We start from the raw sequence: 23,000 nt of genomic DNA on the forward strand, positions 1-23,000 counted from the left end.
AATGACAACAACCAACACAATAACAGCCATCCAGTGTGGATGCCCTGTCTTGAACCATCAATATATAGGTTATATAATAGAGTTGTATCTTATCTTATTGGTCACATTGTATAATAAAGTTGTGTCTGATTGGTTAATTCTTGGTACCAGAAAATTTTGTATACAAACACAGGCACTTCATTTTTTTTAAAAAGTCACTTTGGAGCAAAAGGGATAGGTAATTGCTATTATTACTTTTGTATTTGTAAATCAATCAAAATTATATCTATTTTTTGGTCAGATGGGTAAAATATACATATTTTTAGTGTGCTACAAAACTTTAGTAATTAGTTTCTGTGTGCCATGAGGTGTAAAAGATTGAAAATCGCTGGTATACAGCATTGAGCTTAATGTCTTTGATTTAACTAGACAATTCTATTGCATCTGCTACAGCATAAAAAAATTATTTTCAGGAAAAAAATGATTGTGTAAGATATATAAGTGAACCATTTACACAAAAATTTGCACTGCAGTGGTCTAGATTCTTTAAAACCTCTTAAAGATGCTAATCAGGGATGGCACTGATAGCAAACAATAATATAACAAACATACTATAAACGCATAAGGAGTCTTCAATATAGTAAGGGAAATCTGCAAAGGCCCTGAACAGAGCTGAGAACAAGAGCTGAGAACCAGAGTGTAAATAAGCTAAATCTGAACTTAGGGCTGCCTCAGGGTCATGTGACAATGGGGTATCCATTTTAGTGAATAAAGGGGAACAAGAGACATATTTTGGGGTTCTCCCCAAAGCAGAACTGAAACCCTTACAAAATGTTCAGAATCTTGAAGGTCTAGATCCTCAGTGGAAGGGGGAACAAGAAAAAAATGTACTGACAGGCGAAGGAGATACCATGCAAATTTGTCTGACTCACCTGGGCTACAGGGAAAGATGATCGGTGCTTCCCTTTAGGAAGTACAGACATGGGTTTGAGCTTTCTACCACCACCCACACAGCCTGGGGAACCCCATGCTAAGCAATGAACCCGATGCAGTCCCAGTACAGAAGCACCCCAGTGCCCGACAGAAACAAATAAAAATCCACCCTAGAGTGACTCGACCTTTACCCAGAACTCACATCATTCGGAGACAAAAATCCAGCTAAACTTAAGCTCACAATCCAAAAGATAAACAATGAATAAAAAGCTACTGAGAAAGGGCAGAAACAAGAAACAACAGAATTAAGATTCACTTGCTCCTTAGAAGTAAGTTAGTGCCCTTAGAAAGCTGGATCTAGGCGACAATCAGGAAACAGTAGACAGTGGCATTCTAGATTTTAAAAACTAAGCACAAAGGTAGAAATATTCTGGCTAGAATGGAAAGCAGCGAGTTTGACTGTATTAAGGGATGACCTTAGAGAGGGCTTTACACAGTGGGAGGCAGCACAGACCGCTTGGCAGAGGAGAGGCAGGAACCGTGGAAGCTGAAGGATGAACTAGAGAAGGCTGGAGACAGACTGGCATCAGAAGGTCATTACCAAAATCCAGATTTGAGGTAATTAAAGCCTATACTAAAAAGGGTCGTACAGAAACAGAAATGACAAGTCAAATCGGAAAGAAATCATGAAAGAAGAATGAAAACATTCTAGGAATTTGCTGGACAAATATAATGAGTCAAAGATAACTCCAATATTATTGATCCTAAAGAGGCCAAACTGACTTTAGAGAGAAAATGATAAAAGGTTCTAATTTGAAGTGATTAAGACAAAACAAAATAGATAATGCCAATTACTTGTAACCAAAAAATGACTTAGTGAAATTTGCTACTGCAGCATAAAATAAAGGCACTGAAATCTAATTATTAAGTTGTGATAAAAGAGTCAAATAAGAAATCAACAAGACAAATGCAATACAACTTTAAGGAAATGAGCAAAAAGTTGGGGAAAACTGTGGCAGGAACTGTTTGCGTCTCTCCCTGTGCATCACTAAATTAGAGGTTGCTGATTATGCTAACATGCTAAGCTACGTCAATAAATACATTTTAATTATTACCTGAAATAAAAAAGGCAAAAATCAAAGAGTACTGTTGTACATTTGCTTGTATTTCTCATATCATGGAAGAGCCCTATGTACCATTAAGCTTAAAATACTCTCTTGTAAAGAAAGGTGAAACTATTGACACAACCGAAATTCTACTCTCACATATGGTAAAGGACAGCATTTACCCCAATGCCCAGCTGTCAATACACCCTGTAGTATCATCTACTGTTTCTGTGTTACAAGTGAAAGGCCCACAGTAGGATCAACTACTTAACTCTAGTCTCAGTACCATATTCAACCCAACTAAGCTCAGAACTACTGAGAAAACATCAAAAATATTCTCCTTCAAAGAGCGGCTAAGTACTGCTTCAATGTCTGACAGGCTGAAAACAGTAATAAATTATCCACCAATTAAAAATTACTAAGATTTGCAGTATCTGAAAGTCTGTACAAAGAATAAACTTTCTCCTCATTGTTTTAAGTAGGTGCCCCTTCTATTTCACTGCAAAAGCAGCAGAAGCGCTTACACAGCTGCTGTCTTTGACATACCTGTCCCTAACAGAAACTTCTGCCTTCATAGACCCTCAATTTTTGCATGTTCACAGGCATGTTTTAAAGTCACATCAAAGCTTTCAGGATCTCCAAAAGTCATGAAAGACTCGTTCATCAGTACACCAGGCCTAAATGGTGAGAAGGTGTGTGGGCAACACTTCAGAGGCTCCGCGAGGCAAGACTGCACAAGTTCTTGGCATTGTATTAAAAGTTTCCAAACAAAAGATTACCTTACATCCCGTGTGCACAATACCGATACACAATAGAGTAAATTAAAAGTAAAAACAATCATAATCATGACTTTTCTTTTTTCTCTCACAGCCAAAAGCATGTCAAAAGATTAACAAAATATAAAGATTATAAAAACCAAATACTTTAAAATAAAAGTAACACCTCTGAAAACTGGGTTGCAAGAAGTTTATGAAAAATCCACAAGAGGGCACCAAAGACAAAAGACTAGAACAAGTTAATTGGAGTCCTAGAGTGATAAAACAGGTTCTTAAAATAGGCTATTACATTTATTAACATATTATCAATACCTTTCAGAAACATACTAGAGAACACTGGCTTTTAAAAAACCAATACATTTTAAAATACCATAACTACTGTCATGTCATAAGTATATTTTTAAATAAGCAATATCTATGTTTCTAGGAGCATGTTTTCTATTTTCAGTTACCTCCCCAATGATTTGCATATCATAGCAGGAACTCAAATACCAAATGTTGATTCCACAAAATCGACAGAAACATACGGGAGGAAATATTAAATACTCATATTATTTTATCATTGCATTCTAAAGTGCTTTAGATAAAAAGATTTATAATTATAATCTTATATCCCTAGAATAAATTTTATGTTCCTTAGAACTAAGCACTAATTTGACTTGGAAAAGAATTTCTTTTCCTTATCCTTTTTTTTTCTTACCCCTTTTCTATTCCATCATGATAGTTATTAATAGCAAGCAGAAACTTTAATATGTACTTAGCAAAAGAAATATTGCTTGTATAAACTTAGAAATGATAATATTATAAAATTAGTTTAAGAAGTTAGCTTCTAAAACACATAATTCAGGAGAAGACTTCTTGAAGCACAATAAAATAACAATATTAATTTTAACATGTAATTTACACTACTGAAACTCCTGACACCAATGAAATCCTAGGTAGAGGAACGTGTCAGGACAGTAAAAAACAAGCAATTCCTCCCCAAACCAAATATTTATCACACGTTTGACTTAAGCATTGCTGATCAAATACTTCACATACCATAAAGTACTTATTATTTTTACATGCAAGTATATTCCAAGTTGATGATACTCTTATGGCACTCTGCTAAATTATAAGAGGTAAAGGCAGATAAAACCTATTATAAAGCAATTTTATACATATATTTATGGATTCAATAAATATTAAATATTTATATAGTAAACACTTACTGTAGGCCAGGCAGTGTGCTAAGATATTGTCTTTGTCCCTGAGAAATGTACAGTTTGGTGGAGTTAGAAAGCAGAGAAGCAAACACAGTGAGATTGAAATTCTCACCGAGCTAAACATAGGACCCCGTGGGAGCGAGGAGGACCACTGCCCTCACTGGAGCCTGGAGGAGCACCAAGACAGGGTGCCCATCCCAGAGGAGTCGGTGGCTAAGGTGGCTCCTGAAGGATAAGGAGTTAATCAGGCAAATGAGGGCGAAATAAGAAATAGGCCAGGAAAACACAGCAACCTATGTTTTTCTTTAAACACTTTTTGAGCATCTCATCTTTGCTTATGGTTTCACTATCAACTGCAGAAAGCCTGTCTGATTCCCTAATTGCCTGAGTTCTGCCTTGGGATTCAAACTTGCATATCCAACTGCCTGCTACACAAAATGATGTGGATGACCCATGGGCACCTCAAATTAAACAAGTTCTGATGTGATCTCATCTTACCCAGAAAGTTGCCTTGGAAAGAGGACGGCTGGAAAATATTTCAGCCACAGTGTAAGTGCAGAGAGAACATGGTGACGTGAAGAAACAGAGGCTCTGAACCTTGGTTGGGAATATATTGTTTCTGACTTTTTCCCTTTTTTTTTTAAATGGTCAAAATATAACTACAGTCTTAGGCTGAGTAGAAAGGCCCTAGAAGAAAGGGAAAACATGCCTGACTGAAAAGGCAAGTAGAGAAGGGTCTTTTGAAGGGAGGAAGAAAGTTGGAAGATCAGGGGGCAATAAAACAACTCCTGTTCTTTGTGTGTATCTCTGTTGCAGTACTTGCCATACTTCCTTTTGATCAGGGATCAGTTAATTTGTTGCCTTCCCCACTAGATTGCAATCTTTTTGTGGGTAAATGCCATGTCTTATTTTTCTTCTATATAAATTTTTATAACTGGAAAAAAACATATCCTCTGAAACAGGGAGAAAGAAAAACTTAGTGAGGATACAGAAACATTAAAGTTAAGAGAAAACTGAGGTCCAGTTAGTGCAAACAAGAAAAAAATAAAAGTTATAAAAATTGTAAAGAAAGAAAACTATTTTTATTCACAGAAGATATGGTTATCTGTAGAAAAGTTCGAAGAATCTACAGAAAAACTCCTGGAAATAATAACAGTATACAGCGAGGTCACAGGATACAAGGACAATATTTAAAAAAATCATTTGCTTTTTATATGCCTGCAATAAACAATCAGAATTTGGAATTTAAAAAAAAACACACATTTTTAATATCACAGAAAGAAAAAAACACTTAGGTCTAACAAACTATGTACAGAATCTATGTGCACTGATGAAAGAAATCAAAGCTCTACATAAACAGACATTCCATGTTCATGGATTGGAAGACTCAGTATCATTTCTTCCTAACAATGCATAGATTCAACTCAATCCCAATAAAAATCCCAACAAGCTAATTTGTAAATGTTAACATAATGATTCTAAAGCTTATATGGAAAGGCAAAATACCTAGAACAGTCAACACAAAACTGAATAAGCAAAGTAAAGTTTGAAGATTCATAGTATCCAATTTTAAGATTTCTATAAAACTACTATAATCAAGAGTATAGTCATCAAAAAAAGAATAGACACATATATCAGTGATTTATCAGTGGAACACAACAGAGAACCCAGAAACAAACCCATGCAAATATAGTCAAGTGATCTTTGAAAAGGGCATAAAAGCAAGTCAATGGAGAAAGGGTAGTTTTTTAAACAGAGGTGCTGGAACAACTGGACATTTATATGCCAAAAAATAAAAAGAACACTAGACTAGACACAAATCTCACAGCTTTTACAAAACTTAACTCAAAATAGAACATAGACTTTAATATAAATGCAAAACCAGAAAATTTCAGGAATAAAACATAGGATAAAATCTACATAACCGTGAGTTTGGTGATGAGTTTATAAATAAAACATCAAAAGCAAGATCCATGAAAAAAGAAATGGATAAGCAACATTAAAACTGAAAGCTTCTCTTCTGTGAAAGACACCTTTAAGAGCATAAAAAGGCAAGCTACAGAGTGGGAGAAAACATCTGCAAAATATGTATCTTATAAAGCACTTGTGTCCAAATACACAAAAAGCACTCTTAAAAACCAATAATAAAAAATAAACAATAAAGAAATTTTAAAATGGGGAAAAATACTGAACAGACACCTTGCAATAAGATACCACTGACCACTTGTTAGAATGGCTAAAATGCAAAATGAGAGAGAGAGAGAGAGAGAGAGAAAGAGAGAGAGAGACAGGCAGGCAAGCTGGCAAACGTTGCTGGTGAAAATGCTTAGCAACAGAAATTCTCATTCATTGTTGGTGTGAATGCAGAATGGTATAATAATGGAAGAGAGTCTGGCAGTTTTTTGTAAAGTTAAATATACCATAAGATCCAATTATGGTCCTAGATATTTACCCAGAAAAGATTTGAAAACTTTTACATCCACAAAAAATCTGGTATGCAAATATTTATAGAACTTTATTCATAATTGCCAAAAACTAGAAGTAACCAAGATGTCCTTCAGTAGGTGAATAAATTAAACTGTGGTACACCCATGCCATAGATAATATTCAGTGAAAAAAAGTGAGCTAATAAGCCACAAAAGACATGGATGAAACTTAAATGCATATTATTAAGTGAAAGAATCCAGTCTCAAAAGGCTACCAATGAATGATTCCAATTATATGACATTATGGAAAAGGCAAAACTATCGACAGTATACAGATGAGCAACTGAAAGGGCTCAGGGGTAGAGGGAGAGTTGAATAAGGGAAGCATGATCATTTTTTAGGGCAGTGAAACTATCCTGTATGATACTGCAATGGTGGATATGCGATACCACACATTTGTCAAAACCCATAGAATTTCATAGCATAAAGAGTGAACCTTAATGTATGCAAATTTTTAATCATTTAGGTCAGAACATTTCAAAATGGAATGCAAAATGTGGCGTGCACACACACACACACAAAAATCTAACTGTATTACCGATGTATGAAAGAGCTTCATTAAAGGAGGTGGGGAGAAAAATGCTAACCTTAGGAGTGAATGGAGCCTAAGACTTAAAACATAAAGAACTGTACATAGCACTGTGCTCTAGAGGGTAAAGTTGTGTCCCATGGGAATATGGGTTAACAATTCTGAAACCACTATACACGTATACAGGAACCAAAACATTTAGTAAATGCGTGAGGCATGGTGGGAGCCAGGTTTCTCACCATTGTGGTGGGAAGTTATAAACAAGCACTGATCCATGCAGTAATGAGTTAAAGGCAGGGACATCAGTATGAACTTATGTTTCGCTTAATATAGATATAGATGAAAGTATACACACATGCACATGCATACACATAGTTATAAACATGTGTTATACACAAGTTGGTACACACACACCCCTCATTTCTTTGTCAGCTGAGAGGGTCTATAAATGACAACATCCCACATAGCAACAACCGCACATGTAGTCCAGATCTTGGTTTCTAATACCGTTGTCTAAGAAAAGGAACTGGGCTCCTAGGATTCTAGGATGGTGGCAGGAAAATACAATGATGGAAGTATGTCAAAGGAGCACAGATGCTAACTAAGAGACAGACTCTCAATAGCTAGAGCTGGAAGAATTTGAGTAACAAAAATAAATAAAGTGGTACTGGAATATAACCCAAAATGTAAATTAAATAACCAGTGTGTCAGTCAATACAGACATATACAACTTAATAAATGAATAAGTGGTGAGAATAGATAAATTCGTGTAGAAGACTTCCAAATACTGTATGTAGATACTCTGCCCTCCAGGAGGGGGAACGCACTCCTGACTCCTTTAGCGGGGCTATGTATTGCGATTCCTTCCAAAAAGTACAGAAAGAATAACTTTACTGTGAAGAGACCTGTCAAGCACTACCTCAGCCAGATCATCAGCGTAACATCAACAGTGGTAAGTCATGTTTTAAAAAAATATTTATTTGTTCTTTATTCTCCAATTCTTGGCACACAGCTTCCAAAGCCCTTATGCTTTCCTGATAGGGATAGGAAGAGCATCTTCTGTTATTCATAATAAGCCCCATTCAGTTATACCTGCAGTGACTCCTGGAGGAAGGGGCTGGTTGCCAGAGGAACCAACTGAGCAAGTAGAGGGCGGGGACTTTTAGGCCCACCTCCACGACTTTGGGGGGTGGGACAGGGGCTAGGGATTGAGCTAATCACCAGTGGCCAATGACTTCAATCAATGTCTATATAATAGAACTGCCACAGAAACTATAAAAGGAGTTTGGAGAGCTTCTAGGTGGGCGAAATACATCGAAATACTAGGCGGACTGCACGCCCAGAGAGGATATAGAAGCTCCATGCCCCCTCCCCGTACCTTGTTCTTTGCATCTCTTCCCCTTGGCTGTTCCTGAGTTATATCCTTTATAATAAACTAGTAATAGTAAGTAAAGTGTTTTCCTGAGTCCTGTGAGCTATTCTAAAAGACTACTGAACCTGAGAAAGGGGTCATGGGAACCTCCTATTTACAGCCAGGTGGTCATGAGTACAGGAGGCACCGACCGGTGACGGGGTCTGAGATGGGTGGCAATTCTGTGGACCTGTGGGATCTGTGCTAACTCCAGGTGGTCAGTCTCAGAATGAAACAAGTTGAAGGGCCATCAGCTGGTGTCTACAGAGAACTGGAGAATCACTTGGTGTGGAGAATTCACACATTTGGTGCCAGAAGTGTTGTAAGTAGAGGAAACAAGGTTTTCTTTAGTACTCTTGATATGATATGGTTAAGACTAGCCTTTTCCCCTGTGGTCAACCTCCCCAAACCAATAACCCCAGTGTCCTCACTGGAAAAAAAAAATCAAATCCCAATGGAGGAACAGTCTACAAAAACCTAAGTAGCATTCTTCAAAGTTTTCAAGGTCATCAAAAACAAGGATAATCTGAGAAAATGGCATCAAGAGGAACCTAAGGAGACACGATCACTAAATGCAGTATGGTACCCTGGACGGCTCCTGGAACAGGAAAAGGGCATTAGGGGAAAACTAACTAAATGTGAATAGTGTATGGACTTTAGTTTAATATTTGTATCACTACTGATTCATTAATTGTGACAAGTGTACCATACTAATATAAGATGTTACTACTAGAGGAAACTGAATGTGGAGTACAAGGAAACTCTGTTACTTATGCAATTCTGTAAATCTAAAACTGTTCAAATATTGTAAGTTAATTTAGGAAAAAAAACCTTCACTTTTTATTTTGAACTTTTAATAAATTCAAATAATAAAAGTAAATTTTTATTTCAGAGTAAATATTTGTCATGAAGCCCAATGCTGAAACCTACCAATCACTGGTTTTCATCCACATGAGAATCAGCTAGGGAGATTTTTTTAAATTCTGATGCCTGGACATTCACCTATATCAATTAAATCAGAAATTTCTCACAGTAAAAACCAAACACTGTTGCTTTTCTCCCCCCTCTGTAAAGACTCCAGTAGTTCAAATGTGAAAAAACAGAGCTCAACTGATCTAGCCATTTGTGGAATGTTCTACATATTATATTAACTACTGCAAATTCTAAGGAGTAATTTTTCCACTAGAGGTAACTAAAGTATATACAGACTTTAAGTGATTTATGTACACAATCTGTTGTATTGAAACAACAGAACTCTGTAATCCATTACTGAACCAGAAAATTTGATGGAATTTCTTTTCAGAATAAAATATTTGGAAAGTATTTAATAAATATCAATATGTACATTTTTTTTTTTAAAAAAAGGGTGACCTGAAGCATATCCTATTTTTTTAAAAGGCATCCTTTATTAGATACTATATTTAAAAGTCTTAGGTTGCAGAAACAGATTTGCTTTATACCTACTATGAATGTTTTTGGGTAACAACAAAATTGTAATTTAAAGTTGTATTGAGTTGAAAGAGCAACTCTGTTAATAGATAATCTTTAAATCAAAAAGTAGACTTTTCATAGGCAATTCAGATATTTACAGTAAATATGAACAAATATAGTTATGTTACTTAATTGACTCTCACTAAAAATTTGGGAGCAACTTCTCTAATATCCAGAAAACAAATTATTTCTTACTATGTAATACAGTTGACCCATCTCAGCACAAAATTTGTATCACATGCTCTAAAATGCCAAAAAAAAAATTTTCTGTCATGTTTAGCAATGCTTAAACTAACATAAAAACCTTGATATTGGGATTAACCTGCTGCAGAAATCTCTGTTTGCAATTAATTTGTTTAATTTTTAAAATCTGTACGATTACCTCAGCACCTATCAAAACATGTTAGTTTGTCAAGATATATTCTCATCAGACAAGCTTCTTCTATAATAGGTATAAAACTCAAATTCATAAGGCACTATTTCCAATCATGTCCTATACATTCCTTGAATAAAAATGTATTTGAAGAGGTTTGTTTATAATAGTTACCCCGGACACAGGTGTATTACACTATATTTTTAAAAAACAATGTATCTTGAAATGGTTATCATACAATGTTTCCTTTTCAAAAGTCACATTAAGAGTTGATGGAAATGTCAATTTAATCTCAGGCCACAGAATTAAATTAAATTTGGAAGAACTGTAAATTGATACTGATATAACCCTCAAATTCTCTGAAAATTACACTCACTCAAAATGGAAAAAGCAGGATCTACAATGGGCTCAACAATAAATAATGAATATCAAATATAAATCTCTTATAATGCAGCAACTCAATATGGTGAATTTGACAGCTCTAGACTTTTGAAATCAGGGAAAGAATTTAATCTAGATTATTTCAAATTTTAACTTTCTGAAATTTTTTAGTGGTCCAGTGACAAATTGGCTCTGTAACTGGCAAGCAAATTCAGGCCCCAAAGCAGTGAATCCTAACATCTTTTACAAGTAAGGTTCACAAGTCAGTTAGCCCAGACACTGGATAAGGACCCAACCAGGGATGGAGACTCAAGACAGCTACTATAAAGGCTGTCAAAGAGTACAGATCCTCTGGGCTAAACATAAATGTGGAAGTAAAACTTGGTAACGAAGATCTCCCACCATGCTGAAAAGACCATTCAACTCTGAAGTAACAAAGAAGGAGGAAAAAATACAATGGGTAAAAATCTCAGTGAAAACAACTGGGATATAAAAATATTCACCCAAATTTTCTGTCATATCCTAAGACAGCCAGTCATTAGTACCATTCGTTGGCCACATGAAACCCAAATTGGAGCAAATTCCCCTCCTCAAAAAAAACCAACTAAGTTCCATGGGCCAAATGAACTATGAATGAAAATAAGGACAGAATACAAAGCAACAACCTTGACTTCAGAGATATGGATGGTAAGGCAAGCACAGAATCAATCTGATAAAGGCTCATAATTCTATAGTTGTTCTCATATGGTGGACGTTGGAGGGTCCAAGACTGTACCGTTGTTCAACACCTAAAGAAAATTATTTTGTAAAAGATGCAGCAGTTCAGAAAAAGAGCAATATCCATTTACTTCTATTCTTATACTATTAATTTGGTCTGATTTACCTGAAATTGCCTTGATTTCTTGTAATGCTATCTTTTAGAAGTTTTCCCCTCCCTTCTTGGATCCCTTTGTTTTACAAATTATCCAGAGTAAACCAGAACTGAACAGACTATAGTTTCTCTATAAATTGTGCTAATTTATGAGTATTCAAGGATTTCATAATTATTGTAATATATGAAGTTTTATAAATTCATTTATAAAGATATATGAAATATAATCACATTAAAAACTCAATATTTAAAATTATAATTTAGAACACCAAAGAAATGACATGAGTTTCCATTAAAATGCTTATCCTTCCCAAAACCCTCTCAAAATTACAAAAAAAAAAAGCACAGAAAAGGAATAAACTCAAAAAGACAAAGAGCATGGGGGAAAAGACAACCAAACCCAAAATATAAGCTTACAAAGAGAAAAATCACAAGAAGCAACAAATTCAGGATCCAAAAGCAGTGACTCCTAACATTTTTTACAGAAAGGTTCACAAGTCCACTAGTTCTGCTCTTTTTTAACAAAGAGTTTTCAGTAGTCAACTTTACTGCTTCTCTCAGATATAATCACTAGATGTCTAACAAAAACCCATCAAGTGAATAGAGATCACATACGAACACAAAGGAAACAGAAGGAAAGGAGCAAAAGAAAACTCAAAGTGATAACAATGAGGGAGAGCAGGAGATCTTGGAAATTAAATATTTTATGTGGAAAAAAATAGAAAGATTAGAAGATAAACTCAAGAAGACCTCCAAGGAAGAAAAAGAAAAAAAAAAGCACAAAAATGATCACTTAAAGAGAAGTCTAAGAGGTCCACCAATCACATTGAAAGGCATTTCAGAGAGAGAGAGAAAAAATAATTAAGCAATAGCAAAAATTAAGTGGTATAGGACTAAAGGATATTTCCAAAAATATTTGGATTTCAAAAAAAAATGTACCTAATGAACTGGGTAGTCTAGCTAAGGAGACTTCCAGGCAGAATGTTTCAGGTGCTGCCTAGTTTCTTCTTCCTGCTTATAATAAAATGCAAAAGGAGAGAGAAAAGCTTAAGATAGGAAAACTAAACAAAAAAGGAATCAGGACTTGACGATTTTGTAAATCCCCAGCCACTGATAACAGCAAAGGATGCTACAATTATGAAAAAGTTTCCAAGCAAACATCAAATCCAAGAAAGTGGCTCCTGCCACTTTGTTCTTTTCCAATACTGTTTTAGCTATTTGGAGCCCTTTGTTTCACATGAATTAGGCGGGGTGTCCAACCCACAGCCCATGATGGCTATGAATGCGGCCCAAAACAAAACTTTTTTTTGGCTGATCGGTTTTGGTTAGTGTTTGTGTATTTAACATGTGGCCCAAGACAACTCTTCTTCCAGCGTGGCCCAGAGACCCCAAGAGGTTTGACACCCCTGCTAGAGGACTGACTTTTCATTTCGCAAAAAAGATCATCAGAATTTTGATAGAGATTGGATGAGTCTGTGAGTTGCTCTGGGAATGCTGCCATCTTAACAATATTAATTCTTCCAATCCATAAACATGGGATATCCTTCCAGTGATTTAGGTATTCTTTAATTTCTTTCAGCCTTGTTTTGTACATTTCACTCTACAAGACTTTCATTTCCTTTGCTAAACTTATTCTTAGCTATTTCATTCTTTTGGATTATATTATAAATGGAATTGTTTTCTTCATTTCCTTTATGCATTGTTCATTACTGGCATATAAAAAACATAACTGATTTTTTTGTGTGTTGATCTTATAATCTGCAACATTGTTAAACTTATTTATTAGCTCTAGAAGATTTAGATGTTTTTGACAGACACTATCCAGGAAGCCGCTCCAGCTCAAAGGGACCAAAACAAAGGCAAACCTCTGGGCTGGTCCCTCAGGGCGCTGCCAGATCATTCAGAATGCAAAAAGCACTTTTTGGGGGGCAGGAGGTGGGGACAGGTTCTTACTCCTCTCCCCTGCTCCCAGCCTCTGCCACTGTTCCCACAGCTGCCGCTGAGCTAGAAAATCGGGGATGGCAGGCACATGAGCAAAAATGCCACAGCACTTTCTTACCAACATTTAGCAGCCTCTGTCTTCATTAAGAACTTCCCTGGTTGCTATAAATATTTAATTTTATTGCAGTGTTTCTACAAAAGCACCAACTCCTAGAGTTCTCTACACCACCCTTTTCCATGACCAGTAACTTTTTTTAACAAACACAATGTGGAAATAACAGTGTGTGGCTCCTAAGACTGTCATAAATGGCACTGAAATTTCCTTCTCGTTCTCCCTCCTGATTACTCACTCCGGAAGACAACAGTGGCCACGCTGTGAAGACTCTCTTGTGGCCCTATGAAGATTCCCACACGGCGAGGAACTGAGGCAGCCTGCCAACAGCCACGAAAATGCGTGAGCTGTGTTGGAACTCCAGTCCTTGACCTTAGGCTGGCTGACTGCAGGCCCAACCACCATTGAGACTTCAACCTCATGAGAGACCCTGAGCCAGAAAAATCCAACTAAGCCACTCCTGAAATAATAATTTACAGATACCATGAAATAATAAATGTGTGTCTATTTTAAGCTGCTAAGTTTGGGGATATGTGATATTTAAAGTGGAGGACCAAAATAAAAGAAGAACCTAGCCAGTCAATGAGTTATTGGGGAGAAGAGTGTTTCTAGCAGCGGGAATAGCACATATAAAGCCCCTAAGTAAGGAAAGGATTTTTGCATGTTAAAAACATTAAAAATCTGAAATAAGATCAATGCAACAGAGCCCAGCAAAGGAGAGAAAAACAGTGAAAAAGATATCAGCAAAGTAGCAGAAAATAACCAAAATGACTATATAAGAAGGTGTGAAAAACTAGTAAAAACTGGTACATTCTGGAATAGTCAGTGGTTCCTTATGCATCAAAAATAGAAACCAGCCTATAATTAAGTATAGAAAGATAAGAGCCAAAGCAAAAATAATCAGCGGTCCATTGACAGCTAATCAAAGGTAGTTCAATAGCCCAGCGTCCATAAGAAGCACGCACAGGCAAAGGAAAGGTAGATGTGTTACCAAGAAAGGGACAATGACTAGACTCTATTGAAAACATAACCTTATAAGAAACTATATAACTCTGATAAGTCAATTTTATTTGTTTTGAAAAGTACTAATAAATATTTGACTAAAAAGTGAGCATAAAGTATTAATAAAGGAACATGAAAACTTAAAAGTAAATATCTTAGTTTTAATCTTGCTTCCTCAACGGGTTATGTAAATTGGAGAGAAATTAAAAACTACTTACCCAAAGCAATCTACAGACTCAATGCAATTCCTATTAAAATACCAATGGCATATTACACAGATCTAGAACAAATATTTCAAAAATGTGTATGAAACAAAAATAATACCCCAAATAGCCCCAGCAATCCTGAGGAAAAAAACAAGGTTGGAGGAAATCACAATTCCTGATATCAAACTATACTACAAGGCGACGGTCATCAACATAGTCTGGTACTGGCATAAGAACAGACCAATACATTGGTTCCATAGACCAATGGAACAGAAGAGAGAGCCCAGAAATAAACCCATGTCTCTATGGTCAATTAATATTTGATGAAGGGAGCACAAGCTTACAATGGAGTAAAAATAGCCTCTTCAATAAATGATGTTGAGAGAACTGGACTCGTACATGCAAAAAACAAAAGTAGACCACCAACTTACATCATCCACCAGAATAAACTCAAAATGGATAGAAGACTTTTAAGTCTTGATACCATAAAAGACCTAGAGGAAAACACAAGCAGTAAAATTTCAGATATCCTACATAGCAATATTTTTGCTGATAGCTCTCTTCAGGCAAGGGAAATGAAGGAAAAAATAAACAATTGGGACTACATCAAATTAAAAAGCTTCTGCACAGCTAAAGACATTATCATCAAAATGAAAGGGGAACCGGTTGTACAGGAGAACACAGTTGCCAATAATACATCAGACAAGGGTTTAATCTCCAAAATACATAAAGAACTCATATGACTCAACACTAGGAAAACAAACAATCCAATTGAAAAATGGGCAAAGGACCTGAACAGACACTTCTCCAAGAAGGACATACAGAGGGCCCATAGGCATATAAAAAAAGTGCTCAATATCACTAGCCATCAGAGAGACACAAATTAAAACCACAGTGAGATATTATTTCACACATGTCTGAATGGCTATCATTAATAAACCAACAAACAAGTGCTGGCAAGGATGAGGAGAAAAGAAAACTCTAGTGCACTGTTGGTGGGAATGCAGACTGGTGCAGCCACTGTGGAAAACAGTATGGGATTTTCTCAAAAAATTATAAATGGAACTGCCTCATGACCCAGTGATTCCATTGCTGGGAATATACCCTAAGAATCCTGAAACACAAATTCAAAAGAACTTATGCACCCCTATGTTCACAGCAGCGTTATTTTCAATAGCCAAATGTTGGAAACAGCCTAAGAGTTCATTTGTAGATGAGTGGATTAAAAAAACTATGGTGCATTCACACAATGGAATACTACGCAGCAGAAAGAAGGAACTCCTACCATTCGGGACACCATGGATGGAACTGGAGAATATTATGCTAAGTGAAATAAGCCAGTCAGTGAAAGACAAACACCATATGATCTTGCTTATGACTGGTATCTAGTGAACAAGATAAACTAACGAGCATAACAGAACCAGAAACATGGAACTATGGAACAGACTGACAGCTGTAACAGGGGAGAAGGGGATCGGGGAATGGTAGAAAGGAGAAGGGATTAGTTAAACAACATGTACAGACAACAGAATGGGGATTGACTGAGGGACTGTGGGGTAGGCTAAGTGGTGTGGAGGCAAAGGGGAAAAAAACTGGGATACTGCAAAAGAATCAACAATAAAAAAAAAAAGAAATAAAAAACTAACTTTATCAGCACACAGGAACCCTGGGTGGGAACTATAAAACTGTTTGAGAGCAAGAACCAAAGTCTTTACATCATTCCATATCACTTATTTATCTTTATGGAATTAATACAGAATCACAAAATTATGAAAAAATCTTTATGAGGATGCTATTTAAAATTCTAAACGGTCAATTCATTGGTAAAAACTTAATGTCTAGAATATAAGCTTAAAGCATCTGTCTACCAGGCAGTCCACAGTCACTGCCAAATGAATAACTGATATAGCATAATACCTAAAGAAAATGATTATAAATCAGTTTGGCAAAGAGGCACACTTGTCTTTGTATGGGCTACCATATCTAACAAGGTTTAATAATTGGTAAAAAGGGTGAAAGAATTTCAAAAGTAATCTCAACTGGATAAATTTGAATTATCGAAATAATACTATTTGTATGCAAAACTATAAGCAAAGAAAAACCTATGGACAAATATTAATGATGTTATCAAAGACATTTTCAATCAGTAAAAAATAAAATAATATCTGTTTTAAGATTTTATGACTATCTGAATACTAAGACATATTCATCTCTGTATCTTTAACCAGAAAAAAAAAATTGAAACAAGAAAAAAAGGTAGTGAAGAACAAAAGCATCAAGCATCATAAAATATGATAGACATAATTACTTTATTTTATTATTAAATGCACTGATGCATAAGTATAAAATAAACAGAATACTAGGTCCTTAACTGTCCCTCCTGCTTTCTCTAATAACCCATCGTTTATTGTGGTACTCCTAGATACTACTCAAAGCTTACATTGCACTAATCACTAGTTATCAACACATCAGGAAAAATAGAAAACATTCAGTGCAAACAAAATATACTTTGGTATTTAGTGAACACACCTCATTTGTACAATAAAACAGTGTTATTGATATATTTAAAGAAAAAACAAAATTATAGAAAACTGACTCAGAAAAAAAATCAATTTTTTGAGGGTAATTACGAACCGAATTTTCTTCTTCCTCTTCCAATTCTCGCTGCTGTTCTTCATGTCTTTTAGCTTTGATCTCCATAGCTTCTGCAATCAGGTCTCTTAAAATTGATACAGGTTTTGCATTCTTGATAAAAGGATGCTAGAAAAGCAAAATTCAATGGTATAATTTTGAAACATTTTTAAATATTATATGTAAAAAATGTTAAAAACAACATGTAAATGGATCTTAGGCTTCAGTGGTTTGTTCTTTTATCCAGAATTAAATGTATAGCTTAAGAATAGAGAATATTTCAGTTGCTTTACAAATAAAGAGTTTGCTTTTAGGTTTACTTGTTTTTAAAAACTATTAAAACACAAACACAAAAATGCAATCCTGTTAATAAAAATACATTCACGACAACTACCTTAATGATGTAATTGTCCAAAGAAAATGTAGATTAGGTAAGAAAAAGATATACTTACAAAAAACAGATTGGTGGTTATGTTGCATACAAAAATAAAGTTATTTGGTATTAGTTACAGCTTTTAATTAATCTCAACAAGCTGACAGCCAGAATCAGTGGTAGAAAGAAGGACAAATATTGTGTTACTTCTTTTACATATCTTCTATTTTATTAGGTCTTGAAAATGATCATTTCCAATGGAGAAATAAAAGACAGCCAATAAAAATTTTCCAGAAAATAAATATTGCTTCATTTCAATAAGGCACATATATAAAACAATTTTTCACTTCTTTTTTTATTTCACCCTGATCTAGCTAAAATATCCAAGTTACAAATCTGATAAAAGGAATGGAAACCACCAGAACAGACCTGAGTTTCTCATGATCTTTTTATTGAGGGGAGAGTGTGAGAGAAGCAAAGGGTAAGATTAAAAGCATAATTTGGGACAATCTTATTTTGAGGTAGCAATGTAGCTTCAAGATGCAACTTTCTTTTTTCTTTAAATGTCAGTAGATAGATTCAAGTAAAAGGTGAGTTATTTTAATAAAGTACACAAAAATTCTTAAAGACAAAAAAATTTTAGTGCTAAATAATAAATTACAGACATTTTGAAAAAGCTTTAAAATAGTAAACATATGTCATTTGGGAAAAGAATGAGTGAGAACTTTACCAGGTTACAGAAATAACAGGATCAATAGTGAAGAACCAATAAATTCTTTTGTAGCAGTTATAGATTAGTCACCAGATAAATTAAGTCCTATTGACATAGCTGTGGCGGAGACTCCTAGTTCCATCAAAACAGAGTCGTGGCTACATGTATGGCGGTCCAGCTAGATCCTACCTTTCTTAGTCTCCGTTTGAGCTGGTTGTGAATAGGAGACTAAGTTCTGTCAAAGGAACAGAATGAACAGAACAGAATGAAATGAGAGTGTCTGTGTTGTGTTCCACTTCCTGATCTGTGCCTTAAAACACTGTGTGTTTCTTGGCTGGTATGGCTCAGTGAGCTGAGCACCAACCTGTGAACCAAAAGGTTGCTGGTTCCATCCCTGGTCAGGGCGCATGCCTAGGCTGCAGGCCAGGTGCCCGGTTCAGGGCATGCAAAATGCAATTGATCGATGTTTCTCTTACACATCAATGTTTCTTCAATTTATCCCTCCCTTCTCCTCTCCCTAAAAAATAAATAAAATCTTTAAAAAACAAAAACAAAAACATTGCATGTGCACTCTTCCATGACTTCTACTATTTCTGCTAAGCTGTAAAACAGGCAAAGATAGTGCCCTAGAGAATAGTGGAACAACAAGGAAGAAACTCTAGTCTTACAGTGATAATTTTTGACAAACATTGGTAGAATGTCACCTTCCATCCCCCACCCCCACCCCCAGAAAAAGAACTGAAGACGTGTTCTTTGCCCTTTAGGGACTTATCTATAAAGAATAAAACACAAACACATACAAATAATTACAATGTGACATATGTTATATTTAGGATGACTGCACAGCCTGTATGATTCAGAGATGTAAAAGGAGAAGAGGTGAGGTAACCTCAGGTGCCTCATACAGAATAGAGCATTTCAGGAGGGAGGAACAGTATGAACAAACACACCAATATAGGGAAAGGATGTCAGAGCCCAGGAGGAAGATCAGCCATGCCAAGACAGAGCACTGTTTAGAGAAATGGTGTTCTCAGAGTTGAGAGACGAGTACAAGCAACAGTGGGGCAAGAAGGGTACATGCGTAGGATGACATGCCTGAATTTTGTCTGATAGACACTTTAATTATATAAACAAGAGAATAATATAAGGAAAAGAATGCCTTTGATAGCATAATCCTGCAGAACGTACAAAGAAATGGAGTGAGGAGCAACTGTAATAATAAAGGTATGAATTATTAAGAAGCTGGATTTAAAAAAAAAAACAAACCAGCTGCCACAATCAAGAAAAGGAAATTTCATGAAAATGCTCTGAAGAGTGACTTAGTGACTATATATTAAGAGAAGCAGAAAAAGACCAACACTGCAAAAACTGGGACCCAACAGATTATATCTCTTTTAAAGAGCACAGAAATCTCACGTTGTCTTACACTTTATCTTTCCAGGGAAAATTATGAGCCAATTCTTGACATCACAGTTTTACCTGTAAAAAAATGCCAAAATACTTATATGGTTCATCCATTCTACTGCAAACTTACTTTCCTGCAGTTAATTGTGAACTGACTACCCAGCGTTTGCTACCATTAGTCTATAGAGCTTAACGTTCTTAATCTCAAAATCTCAGTATGTCTGATTTCATTTGTAGTCATGTTTTTTTCTCTACATATCCATGACAGAACAGGGATATTTTGACCAAGAAAAAGGAACTGGCTAACAAAGTTAAAAGGCTACTTGAAGAACAAGGCCATATTATTTGAGCATTCTCAATAATCAGAAGAGAAATATTATCAGACATACTGGCAGATTCTTAAAGAATATTTTAAAGTCTTTTTTAAAGTAGCAAGTGATAAAATTAAAAAATGCAAAGCAGCATTAAAAAAGTAGAACAAAAAAAAACAACAGAGAAAACAAGTTGGCAAAAAAAGTTAATTGTGATTAAAATGTTATTAGCATATACAAATGTAAATAAATGGGTTGAATTTCCATTTATTAAATATATTTTAGTTAATAAAAGATACTTAGTTCATAAGATAAATTCAACTACATACTTTCTATATGAGATATACTTAAATAAATCCAACTCATGTTTCCCCAAGAGGCATACTGAAAAGAACCTGGGTTCAAAGTCAAAGACAAGCAATGAAATCTTAGTGAAACATAAAAAGATATCAGAAGTAACACAATTAAGAAAGTAGGGTTGAAGGCAAAGAAAAGTAAATGAAGAATGTTATATAACATTAATAAGGGACATAATATAAAGAAAGATATTATAGTTACAAACTAGGTACATTAGAATAAAATTATGGTATATAAGAGAAACTATAGAGACATAAGACATTGATCTAAATACAACATAGAAAATACTATATTAAGTTTCCTTTTCTAGTCACTGAGAAATAAAATAGGTAAAAATAAAGATAAAAATCTAAATAATATAATCAGATTGCAATAAAAGAAAAATCAATAAACATAAGTTATATCTTTTTGTTAAATGCCTATTAAAGCATGTGGCACCAGTATAGGAACGGAAAAACAATGAAGCAATGTAATGACCAGAAATAGGATATAATACACAAAATAAACTGGTACGTTATAAAGACAGCATTTCTAATCATGGACAGAAAAATTACTTAAATAAAAACTCGTGCTGAGATAATACAGGGGGAAAATTAAACTAGATCTTTATCATGAAAATACCAAAATAAATTCCAGCTAGATTAAAAAATTATAGTTTTAAAATACATAGAATGTTTATATTTAACCTAATGCCATAAAAACAAAAGAAAGATGATGATATAAATACATACAACTTAAATATGTGTGAATGGCAAAAAATGCACTAAAATCTGTATTTGTAACATTTATGTCCGACAGAAGGGTGATTTAATGAAGAATTTCTAAATGAATATCAATAAGAAAAAGATTAACACACCAAATTCTAAAGGTAATGAGTTTTCACTACTTATAAATGTATCTACAGTAAAATCTAAACTAAAAGAGGGTGGGCATTCTGAAATCACCCAAATAAAAAAAATAAAAAATATCCTAAATCAACTTACCACATTCTTCATTATGCATTTTAAAAATTAAGGTCTCTTAAAAATTTATCCTTTTAAAATCTGAACTAGTTCCTCTTAAATTTTGTTCATGCTCTAAATTATCAATTTCTAAATTGACAGAGTTCAAGTTAATGATTTATTAAAAAAAAACTTCAGAGAAAATAAAAATTTTAAATGATCTAAAAGAGAGACTTAATGCTTCCCCACAGATTGAGTTGTCATACTTTTCCCTATACCGCTCCATTAAAGTGCAACTAAAATCCTGAACATTATCTATAAAACAAACATAGGAAGACTCTGAAAAATAGGGAGAAGGCAGCAAACTGGTTAGGGACTACGGGACTGGAGGAAGCTGTGAGTTCCATGGGTTTTCTTTTTATCTCATTTATCCCAGACTGGGTACTGGAGAAGCCAGCAACCTAGAAACACTAAGGAACAAACTAAAACCGCCCCTACAAAAGCCTTCTCTCTTGATCAAAAAGATCAGGAAAGGGACAGTTAGTGAGACAACACTCTGGACACACCATCCTATGTCAGCCGTCAGCCAAACACCACAGGGAAAACACTGACCCCAAGCCTGCCAGCAAAGGCTGAGTGGGGAATCTATCCTTCCACCCCCTGGAGGGTATTCAATCCTACTGAGACGGTGTCAGAGAAGACTAAGTGTCGAGCTAGGGCATTCATCTCGATCAGGCAGCCCAAAAAGTGCCCTCCTTTCTCCAGAGGGGATGTCAGCAGAGACTATGTGGGAGCCTGAACTTATACCCCTCCCGGGCAGTAATATAGAAACCCTATTCCTCCCAGCTAGAAAGCAATGAGAGAAGGCCTAGTGGAGTCAGAACCTTCATCATTATCCAGCTAAAACAACGCCCTGTCATGCCACTGAAAGCGACTTGGGAGCCTGAGCTCTCACCCCTGTCCAGTAGTAATAAGAAACCCTTCCCTACTATAATGTCAAAGGAGACCACGCTGGTGACCTGGACTTCTACTGCTAGCTGTCAGAAATTAGGTGGTACCCCTTTCCCCTCCTGAAATATTGTGAGGACACCAGTTAAAACAGTACATTCAAATAAGATCCAGAGTCTCATAAAATAATACTGAAAATGTCTAGGGTTCAAATGAAAATCACTTACCATATTAAGAAGCAGGAAAATCTCAACTGGGAGAGATAATAAATAGGTACCAATATTAAGATAACGCAGATGTCAAATTTATCTGACAAGGATTTTAAAGCAACCATCCTAAAAATGTTTCAATGAGCAATTACAAGCATGCTTGTAAACATATTAAAAATCATAACATCTGAACCAAAAAAGACAGAATAGAAAAATAAACAAATGAAAATTTTAGAACTACAAAGTTACCAAAACTAAAAATATGATCAATGGGCTTAACAGCAGAATGGTGATAGAGGAAGGAATGAGTGA

General features: G+C 35.3%; 1 protein-coding gene across 1 annotated transcript in view; it reads right to left on the bottom strand.

The window, feature by feature from the left end:
- The window catches only part of STK3 (serine/threonine kinase 3), a 243,918-nt gene that overhangs the window by 85,250 nt on the left and 135,668 nt on the right, over window positions 1-23,000 (bottom strand). Inside the window, exon 8 of the mRNA XM_054590312.1 lies at window positions 17,437-17,562. Within this exon, the coding sequence (XP_054446287.1) occupies window positions 17,437-17,562 (126 nt within the window). The remainder of the gene's footprint in view (window positions 1-17,436; window positions 17,563-23,000) is intronic.

Source organism: Pteronotus mesoamericanus, unplaced genomic scaffold (genome assembly GCF_021234165.1).
Source record: "Pteronotus mesoamericanus isolate MK-2021 breed Mesoamerican mustached bat unplaced genomic scaffold, CSHL_Meso_final scaffold_174, whole genome shotgun sequence".
In the NCBI taxonomy this organism is placed as follows: Eukaryota; Metazoa; Chordata; class Mammalia; order Chiroptera; family Mormoopidae; genus Pteronotus; species Pteronotus mesoamericanus.